Source organism: Centroberyx gerrardi, chromosome 6 (genome assembly GCF_048128805.1).
Source record: "Centroberyx gerrardi isolate f3 chromosome 6, fCenGer3.hap1.cur.20231027, whole genome shotgun sequence".
Classification (NCBI taxonomy): Eukaryota; Metazoa; Chordata; class Actinopteri; order Beryciformes; family Berycidae; genus Centroberyx; species Centroberyx gerrardi.
In genome coordinates this window covers 17263074-17280126 of record NC_136002.1, presented here as the reverse complement: position 1 = coordinate 17280126, position 17053 = coordinate 17263074, and the positions used below count along the sequence as shown (strand labels likewise).

The 17053-nt window shown below is 43.6% G+C and overlaps 2 protein-coding genes across 3 annotated transcripts in view; both read right to left on the bottom strand.

The window, feature by feature from the left end:
* Window positions 1–4: 4 nt before the first annotated feature.
* rflnb (refilin B) lies at window positions 5–3689 on the bottom strand. The gene is made up of 3 exons (XM_078284042.1): window positions 3034–3689; window positions 2337–2431; window positions 5–1920 (listed from the first exon to the last, which is right to left on the bottom strand). The coding sequence occupies exons 1-3, from the start codon at window positions 3229–3231 to the stop codon at window positions 1608–1610; spliced, it is 606 nt and encodes a 201-aa protein (XP_078140168.1). The 5' UTR covers window positions 3232–3689; the 3' UTR covers window positions 5–1607.
* Window positions 3690–3838: 149 nt separating this feature from the next.
* vps53 (VPS53 subunit of GARP complex) overlaps window positions 3839–17053 on the bottom strand; it is a 29484-nt gene continuing 16269 nt past the window's right edge. For both annotated transcript variants that reach the window (XM_071900642.2, XM_071900643.2), the window contains exons 14-22: window positions 15783–16025; window positions 14087–14234; window positions 13108–13190; window positions 12780–12858; window positions 12432–12580; window positions 12162–12231; window positions 11648–11785; window positions 5975–6079; window positions 3839–5608 (exon numbers count right to left, since the gene is read on the bottom strand). In XM_071900642.2, the coding sequence (XP_071756743.1) occupies window positions 5438–5608; window positions 5975–6079; window positions 11648–11785; window positions 12162–12231; window positions 12432–12580; window positions 12780–12858; window positions 13108–13190; window positions 14087–14234; window positions 15783–16025 (1186 nt within the window). In that variant the 3' untranslated portion in view covers window positions 3839–5437. The remainder of the gene's footprint in view (window positions 5609–5974; window positions 6080–11647; window positions 11786–12161; window positions 12232–12431; window positions 12581–12779; window positions 12859–13107; window positions 13191–14086; window positions 14235–15782; window positions 16026–17053) is intronic.

The window sequence follows — 17053 nt, the reverse complement described above, 5'->3', positions numbered from 1 at the left end:
TCACCTCTCCCAGCTTTCCAGTCTCTTTCCACTCAAGTCAGCAGAAAATCTCAAAAAGCATCCAAATAAAGATCTGTAATGTTGAATATTCGGTTTGAAAAACAAAATCTATTTTTGCTCCTAAACAAAATCAAGCTTTATTGTTAAGCATTTCCCTCTCTGCCCACTAGAGAGCATCAAAGCAGCACTACCTTGAAAATATCCCTCCTCATTATGATAGACGCTTAATAAACACCACTCATTTTGAGAACTCATGCATGTTATTCCTATGGTCAATATTTGCTAATGTAAAGAATTTTCCAAACCCAGACAACCAAGAACCAACCCTCTCTGCCTTCATACTTTATAAAAAAGGATGAGGGACTACCTGCTCAAAAAAAACCAACAAAAAAAAACACTTGTTTTATTGAATTAAAACACTTTTATTTCAAACGGGCACTAAACAAGTAGCTAAAATCAAAAAGAAGCATCAATAGATACATCAATAAAGGCACACAGAAATATGTCCCTCGACAAGTCTGCAGAGACCCGTTAGTCGGCTGATGAAATCCCAGATCATAGAAGTCCAGAAGAATAAATACATAATTTTCAACAGAATCAAGCCAAAGGGAAATAGGAGTGGAATGCAGCCTGTTATTTCCACCAGTAAGCCAGTGGGAGCTAGACACCAAAACACTATCCACTTCTCAGTTAAAACCCACACTCTCACATTCCATCTACACTACCTACCTATTCAGTTTGTAGCAACTTGTGCACCCAAATGAGCAGAAAAGTTTCCTCAGTCTGCCCACATTTACATAATACATGAATTAGAGCCATCAAAGAAGGTTTGAGAAGGGCTTCGCTTATGTTAGTGTTGTGCAGAAACACCCAATAATACCCTGTGATTTAGGAAGACACCGACATGTGTAGCATCTTCACCACCACACCCTCTGTATGGATACAAACCTAACTCTCACTTGGTGATTCCTTAGTCTGCATCAAACCTCCAACACCACATTTAACTTCATTGCCCTTCCACCCCCTACTAACATACTAGTTGCCTTGAACCACAGGTTAGCAGTTTTAAAAGTGCTCCTCTCTTCCATAACAGCTTTACAGGCAGTTTGCCTGTGTGTGTGTGTGTGTGACTGAAGGGCAGCTCCCAATCCTCTAGAATTTGAGCCTCGCCATTCAATTTTAAAACGAATCATTCTGCCCACTTGATGAAATGTGACAAGAGTGACTTTGCAGAGGGCAGATAGGAGAGTCTCCATCCTCCCCATCCCCTCCTCCTCCTCTTCCTCATCTCAGTCCATATGAGTCCAATCTACAAATCAACAGCCAATTAAAACAAATCCAATATGAGTGTCCCTTTGGAAACCTTGGACTAGCTACAAACTGAAGCAAAATGACACATTCATGTAAATTTTTTATATCTCTGCCATTTGCAACACTCACACAGCACAAAGGCTTCCTGTCCGCCTCTAGGGATGGACACTCAAAAAAGGAGAGCAGGCTACACGGCTGTAAAAAGACAACACGGCAGGTCCATGGCAGTCAGCCTGGTGACCGACAGGGGCGATGGGAACGACCGCCCCGTCCTGTCCCCAACCACCTGCCTCCCCTCACTGAGGTAGCTTTCTGCGGTTGTCCAGCTCCACGCTGGAGAGGAAGCGTCTGGCTAGTCGGCGGCAGTCGTAGCTCAGCTCTGTGGTGTAGACGGCCCGGGTGTGCTTGGGGTAGATGATGGTGGTGCTCTGAAAGCGCTGGACCCGCTGGCGAGGCTGGAAGTCCAGCTGTGTCTTGTAGCGGCGCCAGGTGCTGTGGGGCAGGGCCACCACGGTCTGGCTGTAGTGCTCCAGGCCCTGGCCCCGCGGCTGCAGGGACACGTCCTGGATGAAGTGACGCGCCGAGTCGTAGTGCACCGACGAGGTGTATCTGTGAGGAGATTTATGTTTATTTAGCGGAGCACAACGGAGAGAAACTAGCCTATAGTCCATATCCTCACTACAACCTATTACCCCTTACCCCCAGGGCCTGTATCCCACCCCAGCCCTACTGGCCATGTCTTCACTTTTGTCACTGTCCTCTTCTTTGCTTGTGCTTGTTTCTGTGTCTTTCGTATGCTTTGATTGTGGAAGCTTTTGATTGTGTAAACTTTACTTTAGAAAAGTCTCACAAAGTTAAACTAGTTGTTGGCTGTCGTGGTGCATATTAAAGCAAAAACACCATAGCCTACTTAATATCCTCATAGTGTGCCACTACAGTCATTTTTGAATGGTATGAATATTCTCACTCCTCAAAATGCAGACCAGGAATGCAAAACAGAATAGGCCATATTATAGCCTCCCCACCTTATTTCCTTCGGTGGTAATGGATCAAGTGCTATTCCCTCCCCGAAGGACAACGGGTGCAGCTGGGGAAAAGATCCAATAGGTAAAACTGGAACCTGCAATGTAAAGTCAGCCGACAGTCAAAACATAAGGAGCCAATACTGCTAAGTGCTCATTGGCCCCATTTAGTATTGACGTGACCCACTTTCCCCAATTGGCCGGGACACGTAGCAAGCCCTGTGTAGAGATGCCGACAGTGTTATTGGCCCTCATGGACTAATTATTTGGCTCGTGATGAGTCAGCAAAACAACGGGCACTATTGTATGACCTGAAATGAATAACATTAAAATGTGCTGAGAGGCAGCAGCAATTTCAACGACAACTTCCCACACGTAGGTTATCTGTTCTGATGCAATGTAACCAGGGATGTATTGGAGGTCCACACCTAAACTCAGTTTACCCACCTTTTTATTTAGAATAGAGTTTACCCATCTTTTCAGGCAGACATGAATCTCAATTAGATAAATTCCTAGTAGACACATAATATCAAACTAATATAGGACAGTTTTACACATTATATGGGGTAAAAAATAAAACATTAGTTGATTTTGGTTCATTTGTGGTTGTTTGCCTCATGGTGATCACATTCGGGAAGTCATAATTTACCATTTTTGTTTCAGTGTACCTACAGTGAAAGTATCAGGGAGCAGTACCTACCAGGCAGCCCCTTCCCTCGTCCTCGGACACCGGGCTCATGCCCCCGGCTTTCTCCGCGCACACAGGCAGCAGCCAGGCGCTGGGGCTCGGGCTGGGGGGCAGCCCGGAGTCCGGGCTGTCCAGTCCTCGTTCAGCCCTGCAGCTCATGTCCAGCGGATCTCCTTCACATACATTTGGCAAGTTCAACCTGCCCACCATTTCTGGTTCAAAGTTACTCAACCCCAGCGACAAAGATGCGGATTACGAAACAGAGAGAACTTCCAGATTGCAAGTTCCTGTCGTGGGTTTTTTCTTTTTTGGTCCACGGGTTTTGTTGCGAGGTCCCTCGGGTGCGACTATCGACCTCTGCCCGGACAGCGTGCAAGGCTGCCCGCTGGGAAGTTCATCAACCGGCCGGTGATTCAGTTCCCCGACCGCCGCAAATCCAGACTTCCAAACCGCATCCAAAACACCTGAACTAAACTTAACACGTGTCCTTTACTCTCAAAGTCCAAAACATCAAAGCATAGCCCAACTTACCAGTAAAACTAAAAATGGGAGGTAGAGAGAAATCCTGTCCAAATTGACAAATTTAATTAATCCTAATGGTGTCACCGGAGAAGGGATTTGAGGGCGTCCCGCCCGCTGCTCGTCTTCAAATTTCTCTTCTCTCAAAGGGTCTCATTGTTTTTCCAGAAATATAGGAAAGGAAACGCCTTTTTAAAGCATTTACTCGCTGCTGATTGGGGGGAAGGATTAGCGGCAACGAAACGAGACATGGGAATTTTCCCTGCCCCTCATTCAAAATACAGCTTGGACCGTGATGAAAATCAGGTGAACGCTTTTTCCTGATATTGTGCAAAACATGTGCAAATAATTGAAGCATACACTCATTTGACGGAGCACACGAAATAACTTATGGCAAAGTTTTAATAGTGTTCAACAATTGCCTCTTGTGTAGTATACAATTCAGACAATACAAACAAGTAACATTTTGTATCAACAGAAGGCAGGAATGTGTACACTAAATGCAATTATAACATTAGGCATTATATTTAGGCTATTTGATTTACTAGGACTTTCCAAGCTGAGAGGCACTGCAAGCATCAAAATCAGTTACCAGACAGTCCTTCAAACCACAGAATAGACCTCAAAATGAACGCTTTTCATTATCTCTCCTAAGACTGAGAAGCATTTGACATTGATGAGGTGATATGAGGGAGCTGCTTTAGACTGACAGGGAGAGCTTGGCAAAGTGTCAAGACAAGCCTCTCTGTGTGCTGTCTCAGCACATCTTTTCATGATCAAATGAAATTTTCTTCATCAAATTATAGAGAACTTCTCAAGGGGCCTGACAAGGGAATTCAGACAGCACACAATGTGCTGCTGGATGGATACATGGACAACATGTCTGTCTCTCTTGCACTAAAACAAACAAATCCCTTGTGTCCATGTCAATGCAAAAGAGACATTAGCACAAACCATGAAGATGAAACTATTTAAGATGATTTTGAACTATTTTATAGGTGAAGAGCAAATAGCAGACACACATGCACATACGTTCGCACATATACACATATACTCACTCATTCCCTCCCTCCCTCCTAGGCAAAGGCCCAAGTTAATAGACTTGAGCTAGCTGGTTCTAATTTCCAAGTCAACCTAGGGGGAGTTTCAAAAGCCAAGACAAAGCCGACCTCATGTCTAACCGAGGATGCACGAAAGCCAAAGATCCTCTTTGTTCCAGACTTGGGAACTCTGAACCCGGAGTCAGTGTTGCATTGTGGGACACCGCTCACACAAACACGGCCGACCCCTATGACGTACGCCCACTTTAATGGATCACAGAGATCCATGCAAACTGCAAACCGGTATCCCCCACTTGAAATAAAAATAGCTGTCACAGACCATGGCTATCCTAGAGATAAATGGGGATATTCAGAGAACATTCACTTTAATTAAGGTCAGCCTGCCTGTAATCATTCTGGATTGGATATGTGCCAGAGTGGCAGCCAGTGGCGCTCTGAGCAGTTCTTAGTTAATAGCTCTGCATTCAGTCTATTGAGTGCAAATACACTGTGCAGCAATGTATTGAGTGTGTGATGTACAGCAGATTTTACAGTGTTACAAAGCGCAGACATTAGTGTCATGAAAAGAAAGGTGGGAAATTACAGAAGTAAATGACGTGTGCCAACAGCATGTAGCAGCTGAGGAAGTTTCTTCATAATCCAACTTCAGCTTGGGCTCATAATAATGTCAGTCAGAATAATCAGTCAACTTTTTGCTCTTCCTGCAATTCTCCACTGTAACTGAATGGAGCATGATAAAGTCTTTGTGATGAATAACTGAGGGTAAGACGGGAAAGGACCATTTCGGCCTGCAGCCTTTCTGAGTTTCGAGGTTGGTATCGAGTGTGCAAGTCTGTTCACAGTCTTTTCTTGATGAGCTTCTCCAGTTTGCGGATGCGGGAGGACTCCTGCTCAGGGGTCGGGGCACTGAAGGAGAGAGAGGGGCCGCCGTCGGCCCCGGAGGGAGGAGTGGGGAGCCTCTGCCTGAAGAGCTCCAGCATGCTGCTCTGCTCACTGCGCTTCAGACCCTATGTGAGCAAGTTGCAACAGTGTTCAAATTCACAAAACATCACAGAGAATGCATGAAATATCCTGTTGGAGGGGAAATGATCAAACCAGCAAACAATGAGGAGGAACCACAAAAGCTCTAAATGAGGTAGTGCTTTGGTTCCCATCACAGTTAAACAACATAACATATGCAAAACAGGAGGAAGTGGGAAACATGAAAACAGGTGACACAGAAACAAAGTGTGTGTGTGAGAGAGAGAGAGAGAGAGAGAGAGAGAGAGAGAGAGAGAGAGAGAGAGAGAGAGAGAGAGAGAGAGAGAGAGAGAGAGAGAGAGAGAGAGAGAGAGAGAGAGAATTAAAACACTTGTATGTCCAGACCAACTGACCTTCATGTCCAGAATCTTCTGGAAGGTCTCGGGGTTGCCGTCGGCCAGGAGCTTGATGTAGTTGTCAACAAACACCACTGGTGGTTCATGTGGGGCCATCACCACCTGTGGAGGAGTGGAGTTTAATGTTGGCTTCCAACCCCCCCCCCCCCCCCCCGCCTTTCCTGTGAACCATCATGGGACGACCCAAGAGATCTTTAAATGATCCCACATGGGGCAGCTACGGACCAAACGAGGAAGAGGGGGAGGACTACAACAGACAGTGTGCAAGTGGTTCAAGCTGCAAACAAAAAACTATGGGGCTATATTTAGGAGCCCCCTCCTCTCGCTTATTTTTTTCTTTTTTTTTTTTTACAGACCAATTACTCCATGCATGAGTGGGCAAGAATTAGCCTCACCGGTAATTATTTTGGAGCTATAATGAGTCTGGGCAAAAATCAGCATTAGTTGAGACCAGGCAAAACAGTTAAATGGGGCACAAGCCTTGTGGATTGGATTCTTTTTTTCCAACAATAGAGAGAGGGTGGAAAACGTGGATCGGATAGCATTGCTTGCAGCCGCTACAAAGCAGGCAGACCAACACATGGCTGACAGACACCCCCCCCCTCTCCAACCTCATGCATATGCGTGCACACACACACACATACACAAACAATCTCTTAAAACATTTCTCCCTCGCTTCACATCCTTTCTTGCTTTACTACTCTCATTTTGCACAGGGGACAGAAGGGCATGAGCAGGTGAGAACAGGGAGGGAAAGTGTGTGGAGAAATCAGAAGAAAGAAAGGGAAAGAAAGAGAGAAAGAGGAAGGAGGAGAGAAAGAAAGAGAGAGAGAGAGAGAGAGAGAGAGAGAGCGAGAGAGAGAGAGAGAGAGAGAGAGAGAGAGGGCATGGAAGGCTCAGGATTGTGTGGAATTCTTTGGTTCCTTCCTACTCCTGCCGACTGAGTGATTTACTTAGCAACTGTCCTGGAGCCTGGCCAAGGGAAAGGCCTGGAGGGACCTTGTAAAAAAAGGGAAAGAAAAGGGGAGAGAGAGCTTAAGAATGAAATGGGCAGAGAGAGAGAGACAGAGAGAGAGAAAGAGAGCAACAGAGTGAGGGAAAAAAACATCCAGGCTGAACAAGGGTGGGGAAGCAGGCTGCCTTTCCAACACTCCCCAGAAGAGAACTTCAGAGGTGGGAGAGAGCTGGAGCTCTGGTGGGCCGGGCTGGAAGAGCGTGGAAAACAGCCACGTCTCACAGGCCTCGTATTGGCCAAGAGAGGCCGTCTTAGACAGAGAGAAAGAATCCTATGTACTTTGAACATAACTGTGCACTGGTTGACATAGTAGACAACCCGGCTCTATCGATCTAATCTGACAACAACTGCATGGAGATTTGGGGTACGGGATCTCACGTACTTGGGGAAACTCAAAGAAACCATTTGTAACTATTCTCTTCTGAGAACTGAAGAACAACCAAACGCTGAATAATCTTTAACACACTGGCCTCAGTTGCCTTACATCGAACTGGAAGGTCTATAGCATTGTCTTGATTTGTGTAAAATGACACAGGCACACAGGATAAAAGATTTCAATAACTCATCAATTTTGGCTTTATGTGTGGCAAATACGTTGTAAAAGGAGGACTTACAATTCAACTTCAATTCAAACACACCCCAACTCAATTCTGCTGAATAACAATTACTGTGTTGCTCAACCCTACACCACTTAAAAGCAATTAGACTGAGTGAACAGTATAGCCTTCTCATATATCAGATAATACTAAGATTAATGGTGTAGAAATACAAGGTTTTGTCAAGCTCCAATTTAACCCTCTAGAAGATTTGTATGGATATATACATTTCTCTTGGGTAGAAGATATAAAAAAAAAAAGAATACTGATTCACAATGTTATTCTCGGTGCCTCATGATTATGTGGAAAAACAATTTTTCGGTTCACAGACCTTCTCCTGTGCTTAATTAATCGAATCTGCAAGAAATAACGTAGTGGGTTATTTGGCTAAATCTCAATAAGTGAGCTTTGAAAACTGAAAGTGATCCTTCAAATCGTCCCAACTGAATCGCACAATTTCTTAGTGGGGGTAAGACAGATTTGATTTCAAGTCACACTGCATCATAGAGTGTAATTGAAAACTATTGTTGAGGCTATGTAGAGGAATTTGTGTATTGACCTGATTTTCTAGGGGTTCGTCTTTCAGCAGCTTTAGGCCCAACTCAAGGTGGAAGCAATTACCTGTGAGGCACCTTGATGTTGCACAAAGTCGATGGCCAAACTGCTGGCCAGACTACAAGAGCCTCTCTTTACTCATATGGCTTTTCTCTTCCCAAGGCCAATAAACTCTCCAAATCTTTGTAAGGCTCTTTCAAAAGTGTTTCGGATGGATGGGATCCCCAGAGATTCACCTTCAGAGAACTCATCCTTTTGTGCCTTCTTGCTACCATTAAGCAAATTGCAATGCATGGAATATACACATAATGTATATATCTGGCGACAATACATCCACTTCTCTAATGACATTTATCAGATAAAAATACAGTATATAATTTCCAGATTCAACAACAACCGATTTGACGCTTGGTTCAAAGTCACTATACTCTTCTTTTCCCTCTTCTTGTCACACCTTTCCTTTCTCAAAAGCGGCAAGAAAACTGGTGTCACCAGAAGAAACATGGAATATTCTCTGGGCAAGCACCTACAGTGTATCCTCAAACATCTTTTCTCTTCAAAAGGCATTTCGACAGGAGATTCATCCTCTCTGATCTATTCACAGGTTCCTCACTCTTGTTTTACACCCTCTATGATATCAATGCCCAGCAAATCTGACAATTTGTCCTTGAATCTCAAAACAAAGCAGCCAAAACCCCCACACCTGCTCACTCGCCAAAGCCCAGGCCCTTATAGATTAAAGTCATGGATTCATTTTGTCCTATCTTGAATGGCTGCAAAGACATACTGAGACACATACAAAAATACATCTCCACATGTGCAGAATGCAAAAATCTCCGGCCTTCAAGCTTTGACTATGTACTATCTCAATGATCATATTCATAGCTGTGCCTCTAGGACTTTTATCCTTCGCAATCAATGTCAATTCTGTGCAACTTATTGAGTACATTTCCTTTGGAACAGCCCATCTGACCAGTAATTAAATGTGTCATGCTCTATTCTTTTAAAGAAATAAATCAAAAATCTGCTACAACAGCAGTGTATTGGATTATATATTATTCATATTATAATTTGCAGTGTTATTATTCCCTTTTCATTTTGTTAGGACTGTCTCATTTGTCTATATATAAAAAATATTCTCCAATATGGGATGTAATAAGGATGTTCCCTCAGGGTTTTCTTTTCAGATTTCTTCTAGTATCAGATTTGCCCGCCTCAACAATGATTCTGCCACGGGATTCTGTTCTTCTCTACCCTCCGCTATCATAGCAATGCATGTTAATGGCTCTAAGGCCTTCATGCAGCATCAACCACGTCTTTGAGAGTTCTGCAGGACCAGATCACATCCCAGCTGAAGTGGCCCGTTGGCGTTCAGATTCATAGAGAGCTGACAGCAGTGGGCTGATCTGAAAGCATTCTATACTTCTATAGTATGAAAGCCCCGTTAATGTGTGGCAGACAAGAGGGAATGCATACGAATATATTCAAGGCATTTTTCCAGGGAATACCTACACAAGCCATGTGGAACAATGTGTTCACATCCCAGTAGACAACAGTCAAAATGGGTTGATAAAATGGTGAGACAGTTTCAAAAACAAATTTTGTGTGGCAGAACTCCCGAGTGTAAGACAATGTAGCGTAGAGTGTAATACAGCATTGTATATATTACCATAAATCACTAATATTATCTTGTGGCTTATTGCTTCACTTAGCATTAGATCTTGTTAAAGTATCCTACAATTGCACACATTCTTTCAGTTACTTGACTTAACAGAAATACAGATGAGAAGACACAGGCTGAAGACTCAAATGTGGGTTTAGAAATCTCAACTAGAATATATTTCTCAGTTTGGCCCAGACTTGAAACTGACATTGACCTGGCTTTGGGATATTTTACAAGCAAGCAACCGAATGCCCAAAGCATGAATGTGTATCTTACCGTTTTCAATTATGCGTCTTGGATCAATAAAGGCGCCAAAAGGCTCAGCAGCCATGATTTTAACATTGCTTAACCAATTCTTTACCTCCAAGCCTGTATTTGTCTTTGCTGAAGTCCAGCCATAGAGACAGAGTGAGGAAAGAGTTTTGTACATTTTGCTGTTTGCTGATGGCCCGCTGTTCTCCACAGTGGAGGAAGAGCTGATGTCGCATGATATCAGAGCAGGTCGTCCTCTGACTGCTACAAACATCAAGGATAACAACAGGAAGGAAGGAAGGCCTCCAGGGAGCCTAACAAAAATCAAGGGACAGGCGGGTGTGTACTGTGTGTGTGTGTGAGTGTGTGTGTGCATGTGTAAGCATCTCTTGGTAATTAGGATGGGGTTAAACTACGGCAGCCACATACCACTGTCCTCTAGGGTCCCATAAGGTAACGCTGGGGCAAGGTTGACTGGCTCAATCCTGTGTTTACTCTCCTCAATAAAAAAAACAAAAACATCAATACATGCATGAGTGACGCATGTAAACATTTCCTACTAGGTGTGTGGGTTTGTGATTGTGTTTGCGTGAGTAGACGCATGGATGCACGCATTTACTTAGCCACTCACACCTTTTCACTGGCCCAAGGTCAACCACATGCTGTGTATGAGAATGTGTGTGTGTGTGTGTGTGTGTGTGTCCTGCCTTGGTCTGTCTCACTCATTAAACCAAAGAGGTGCACAAGCTCCACTCCTATTCCCTCCTCTACCTAATGTGAGATGGACTAGGTTATGGAAACATGCTCATAAAATGCTATCCTGAGTGGGGTTAAAGACACAATTAAAGGGTTATTCTGCCCAAAATAAACTCTAAATTGATAATCTGCTCAAACGACTCAGACAAACATTTTAACAGCGGCTCGCCAGTCAAACCACAAACACTCAAAACAGTGTTGATTTAGCCTATTGTTTCTTCTTACGATGGAGTCTGAATCAGTGGAAAAAGTGGTTAGCTGCAAGTTGTGCCAGACTATTCTTGGCCAGGGGTTAAGATAGCAAAGTTCATGTTTAGAGGGATGTGTCAGAGTTTTAACATTACACTTGTTAAATGGCAAACAAGAGATAAAAGGAGCATATTTACAGCAAAGGCTCTAAAAAAGGTTCCGAGCCATTAAAGGACAGCAACTCAAGTTTTGGTTGTAAAAATGGCCGGCATGACTTGAGCCACCCAAGTTAAATGTCATAAAATGTGAAGTCCCTTAAATAATGAGCAGCCCTGACAATGAGTTTAAGTTGAGTCAGTCATTTCTATTTAGGGTCGAACTTGGGTTCTCATTAAAATCCATCAGTTAAAAATGCGAGCTCATTCTGAGTTTATATATGTAAAGTAAACTGTTTAAATTATGGTAAATGGACCTCTTTAACGGCATTTCCATTGGCTTTAGGAGCAAGGCTGAGTTTGAGGTCAATTTTTTTTCCAACCTTCATCCAAAGAAGGCAGGCTGAGCACACTTTACAACATTCTACTATTGGCCATGGAGCAGCTGCACTGGAGCGGGTTTGTGTTAAGTAAGTGCCTCGCTCTCACCTTGAGGATCATTTCTGCCCGGGTCATGCCTTTCACCACTATCTTGGTGTAGCTGGCCGGCGCCTTGCGGAGCACTTGGGAGCCTATGGAGGGCAGGTCCAGCAGCACCGTCTTCAGGGAGTGAGTGTCCAGCAGGAGCTGGTGGGGTAGAACACACAAGACAGAAACTCAGGTAACACTTCAGTTGAGCTTTTGTTATGAGGCATTATAAGGCATCATGAGCACTGTTGTGTGCATTATAATCACTATGACCAGAACCTGATACTACAATTCACATCTGTGAAAATTGTGCAAAAATCTGAGGTGATGAATACTATCTGGGGAAACTTAACAGCTTTTAACAGTCATACCAGATTTAAAAAAATATTTCAATGCACATAATAATGTATGTAATGTGTGTATTTTCTGATGCAATTACAACCTGATAGCACATATACATTTACAGTACACTTGAAATGTACTCATGATGACTCACAACACATCTCAAGTGAAGCGAAGCAGAAATTGAGCTTACCTGTTCAGCTCCCACCATGCTGATAGGCTTACACCTAAACAGGTGGTTGATGAATTTGGGGATGAAAGAGCTAGTCAAAGAGAGAGAAATGACAAAAATGGGGTTAGGTTTAGGGTTTGGGTATACGTAGGTCGAGGTTAGGTATGAAGTAGGGCAGGGTTAAAGTTAAGGTTAGAGCCTTGAGAGTCAATGTAGTCAATGCAAGGTCTTAACTATGGATGCAGAAAAAACGTGTGTATGTGAAGGCATACGTGTGTGTATGTATTGTACTTTGTGAACTTGATGCAGAATTGAGTGAAGTATTTGCGTGTGGAGGCCAGGTTGTCTCTGATGATCGGCACGTTCTGCTTAATGTGCATGATGACTGATGTCACATAAGGACTCTGGTCGCCCACATGCTCCACACTCTGCCACGGCATCTGCAGGGAGAGAGGGAGAGAGGGAGAGAAGGAGAGAGGGAGAGAGTTAGGCATCAGAGGCTAGACACAACTAGGGTGCGAAGAATATTTATGTCAGGCTTGTGTATTGTCACAATCATTTCTAATAAAATTTTAAGATGTCACATTTACACTAGACCTTTGAGATGATTTTGTGTGTGTGTGTGTGTGTGTGGCCTACTTTGCTCATAGCTGTGAGAGCAGGGTCACAGGCAGCGTCAAGATCTTGAACGAGTAGCTGGATACTGTTGGAGATCACACTGAGAAACACAGAGGACACATTTAAATAATTGCCTTGTACAGACATTCTTTGAATTGTGCAGGTTTTCATATGGATGTGGGGAAACCTTTGCCAACTTGGCAATGCTCATGCAAAAATGGGTTACTTGAAAAAAAAGAAATAAGGTGCACTGCACTGAGGAAAAGCAGAAAAGCTGAATAGGTGACAGCATTAAAAAGTGATCTTTAGAAAACAGAATTGTTTGTATTTATGTGTGTTTGTCACTTACGTGCTGAATGTATCCATTTCCCCAGTCAGATTAATTCTCTCCACCAAGACCTTATCCACCTTCTCCTTGAGCTTCTCTTCCAGCTGGAATACACAAACACAAATAAGCATGCACGCATGTGCACACACACATACTTACTTTATTTTTTAAGGATATGTATTACACAGAATGTAAGGGTACTTGAAATTATGTTTATTCAAATTTGTGTTGATCCTTTTTTCCATGCTGGCATGACTAAGCACTGTGTATTTGTGTGTGTGTGTGTGTGTGTGTGTGTGTGTGTGTGTGAGTATGTATATTGCAGAACGACAGCACTGATGAAACCATTCAGGTTGTGTTGTAATCATCCAACAGTTACTGTGAGTTCCTCAAAACTCTGATGAAACACTCTCAGACCAAACATTCTGTAACCTCCACCATGACAAGCAACTATTTACTCACAGCTGTGTGCCACACTATCTGCCTATTCATGCTCCTCAGCTATTGTCACTGATGATAAATCTTTAGTTCTGCATGCTCAGTGACTGGGATATCGATTTATCAGCTTGTAAAGTAGAACCTGTCTCTGAGTGCACAGGGTGCAACTGAGTGAGTCTCTCTAAAGTGATACCTTGAAATATTGAACCTTAGCCTGCTATTTTTCCTCAACAGGCACCTGTCACAAAGCAGGGAAGAGGTTTTTTGGTGGCACTTCAGTTTTGTTAGCATTCTTCATTCAAACTAAATTGTACAGCTAGCCACAAGACAGTTTGTTATTTTAGTTTGTAGGTAGTGGTACCCATTCAAGTAAGAACACTAACAATGCTAACAGGAGTTCTGGTGGTAGCTCAGTGAGAAATGTCTTCCTCCCCAATAATGTGACAAGTGCCTGGTAAAAGTTCAAATCAAAATAGAAAGGTATACATTTAAGAGATACTGAAAGGTCTATCGGTGTGCGGTGTGTGTGTGTGTGTGTGTGTGTGTGTGTGTGTGTGCATGCCTGTTGTGTGGTAGCCAGGCAGTACTCGGCAGTGCTGAGGATGCTACAGATGAGGCAGAGCTCGTCCATGGTGAACTTGGCTGCTTCCGAGCCTTCCTTCTCCTTCAGCAGACTGCTGATGGTGAGACCCCCGCTGTTACTACTGGTCCTGGAGAGAGGGAGGGAAGCACAGAGGAGGGGAGAGAAAAGCAGCAAGACAGAGTAAGAGATTGAGACAGAAAGAGACAGAGGCAGACAAAGAAAGAACTACAGGTGAACTACAAGAATTAACAGAGGTGCCAGGATGTTTTCACACTTGCCCTACATTGCTGTTGCTAAGGTGCTGTGGACCCCTGCTGTTGCTGAGCCATAAGAGAAAACCCCTAGTGGAATGTATCTTTTTACGCCACAGGTAAAGGAAGACATTTTTTTTTATAACTGAGACACAACAGGCACAGCTAGAAGCAGAGATAAGGAAAAGGATGCTGCGCCAACGTGGCTTCAGCGGCCATACCACCCCCTCATTAATAAACGTCACAGCAGAGACATGTGTTTAAAACCACAACATAGCTCCGGCTCCTTGAGAGGGCCCCTTTCAAAACCTCCCAAAAACAATACATAGCACACCACACAAGATGAGTGTGGTCCGCATGCGTCTATATGTGTATATACTCGCAAAGTGTGAGAGTGCATCTCTCTGCCTGAGTGTGTTTGTACACGGCTATATATACGGTATACATTAGTGTGTCAGTGACTGCAAGTGTGTAATTAGCATGCATTTATATCTGAGACAGAAACAGAGCGTGCCTGTGTGTGTGTGTGTGTGTGTGTGTGTGTGTGTGTGTGTACACCACAGCCAGCGAGGGGTTCTAATGTGGCCAGTGAGCCAGAGATGTTTTTGCTGGTAGTGTATTAGGCATTGCCGCAACATAACCATCTCCAGATCCCACATAGCATGCAACCCCAGCCCATCAAACACAGCAAGGACTAAAGACATTAACTATCAAACTCAACTCCTAAAAAGCCCCATCGCCATGCAGGAAGAATTAACCATTCTGGGCGTGGCACGCTTGTTTGTCAAAAGTCAAATCGAGAAAAAAAATCGGTATGTGTTATTGCACAGAAAATTAAATGGTTTTTGATGGATGGAAATGGTTGGAATATTAGACAATGAACACTATAAGCTGGTTTGTGCTTCCAACGTTGTTTTTAGTATACAGTTATTGCTGTTATGAAGTGACTATTTATCAAATGTTTTTTTGGAAAAGCCCAGAGGCTGAGCTTGACTGAAGGGAATAAGGAAAGTGGGGCTCGCTAAGCCCGTCCTGATTTATTTTCCTTTCCTTTCCATCATCCTTCCTTTAATAAATTCCAACTTCAAAGCTGGAGTCAGATTTGACCATGTCAGTAAAAGTGTCGGCAAACATTCTAAGATGGAAATTTAGTGAGTGTGGGATCTCATCTTCATTGCATCCTTTTACCAAGTCATGACATGCTTGCCTTTTATTTCTTCATGGAATGACCCTGACACTTTGAACTCTAGTCTACTATTCTTCATCATACAGGTACGTTATGAGATTATGGGACAAAGTTTCTGTCAACATTCCTCACTGAAAACAATGGGTACCACTAGCTGCAAGTTAAAAAGCTAGATTTAGCTGGAAGCTGGTTTTAAGTTAACACACTAAGACTGAACCACCGGAGATGACAGTCTTACTTGGGCAGGTTGCCAGAGAGGATCTTCCAGGCGTACTCTCTCAGGTATTTCTGGAAGATGGTTGTGAGGGCAATCATGGGCTCTCCGGTGCTCAGCTGGGAGCACTGCACCATGCACTTCTTGTAGTAGACAAAGAGGTCAGCGCAGCTCGGCAGCACCGCACCACCCTCCTCCGTCCCCGCCTTGGGGGGGCCCTGTGCTCGGAAGTCAGCCACAAACCGGTCAATCAGTTCGCCCAGGTTCCTGACGATGACACACACACACATACACACACGGTTAGACAAGGGACATTCAACAGGAATCAAATTCAGAACCCCCTCTTAATTAAACATAATAGTCTCCATGAAAACATCAGATCTGCTGATTCAGTTGATTTGTTTAAGAATAGTCTTAAAATCCATTTTTACTCGCTAGCTTTTTGTCTTGATTAATCAGTTGTCTGTGGATGTATGTATACTCATGACTGTGTGCATGTGTGTGTGGGTGTGTCCGTGTGTATGTCTACTTATTAATTTTTTCTGCTTTTTTGTCAGTTCTTGCATTTTTATTCATGTCTTGTTCTATTCTTTGCATTTTTATTCTTGTCTTTCATAACCAATTTCTGTAAAGCACTCTTTAAAGCGCTATATAAATAAACTTGAACTTGAACATTACCAATGGCCCCCAACTGCAATAAATAAATAAACAGATAAAGAAACAGGCAGACAGAGGCAGGCAGACAGACAGATGGGTAGATATCATATTCCAAGCATACTGTAATCATCAGTACTACAGTCAACAGGTCCACACTCATGTGGCCCAATCCTACTGGATCTAGGAACTACAGCCAAGGACAAAACAAGCAGGCCACTGTTCTCTCCTGCCATGCCCCACTGGGGACAAGCTGATCTGGCCATGGCTTGTTTAAGGTCTTTAGTCTGAATTGAAATGAGGTTGTGCCTGCAGAATAGGTCAGTCTACTGTTCCCTTGGTCAGACAAACATCATTCAACACTCCAGAGAGCCAAGAACCAGGGGCTGCATGGAAGCACAGCAGTCCCAGAACTGTGCTCAGTTTCTGGAGAGACCACCATGACTGGGGGGAGGGAGGGAGGGACTGATGGAGGAGGGCTGAAGGAGGGGGTGCGAATAAAGAGGGTGGTAGAAGAAAGAGGAAGAGGAGGTGAAAAGGAGGGAGGAAGAGGGGAAAAAAGAGAGAGTGATAAAAAGTGGAAGGAAAGAAAGAAAAAATATAGAACCAGAGACTGAAAGAGAGGAAGAGAGGAGGAATTA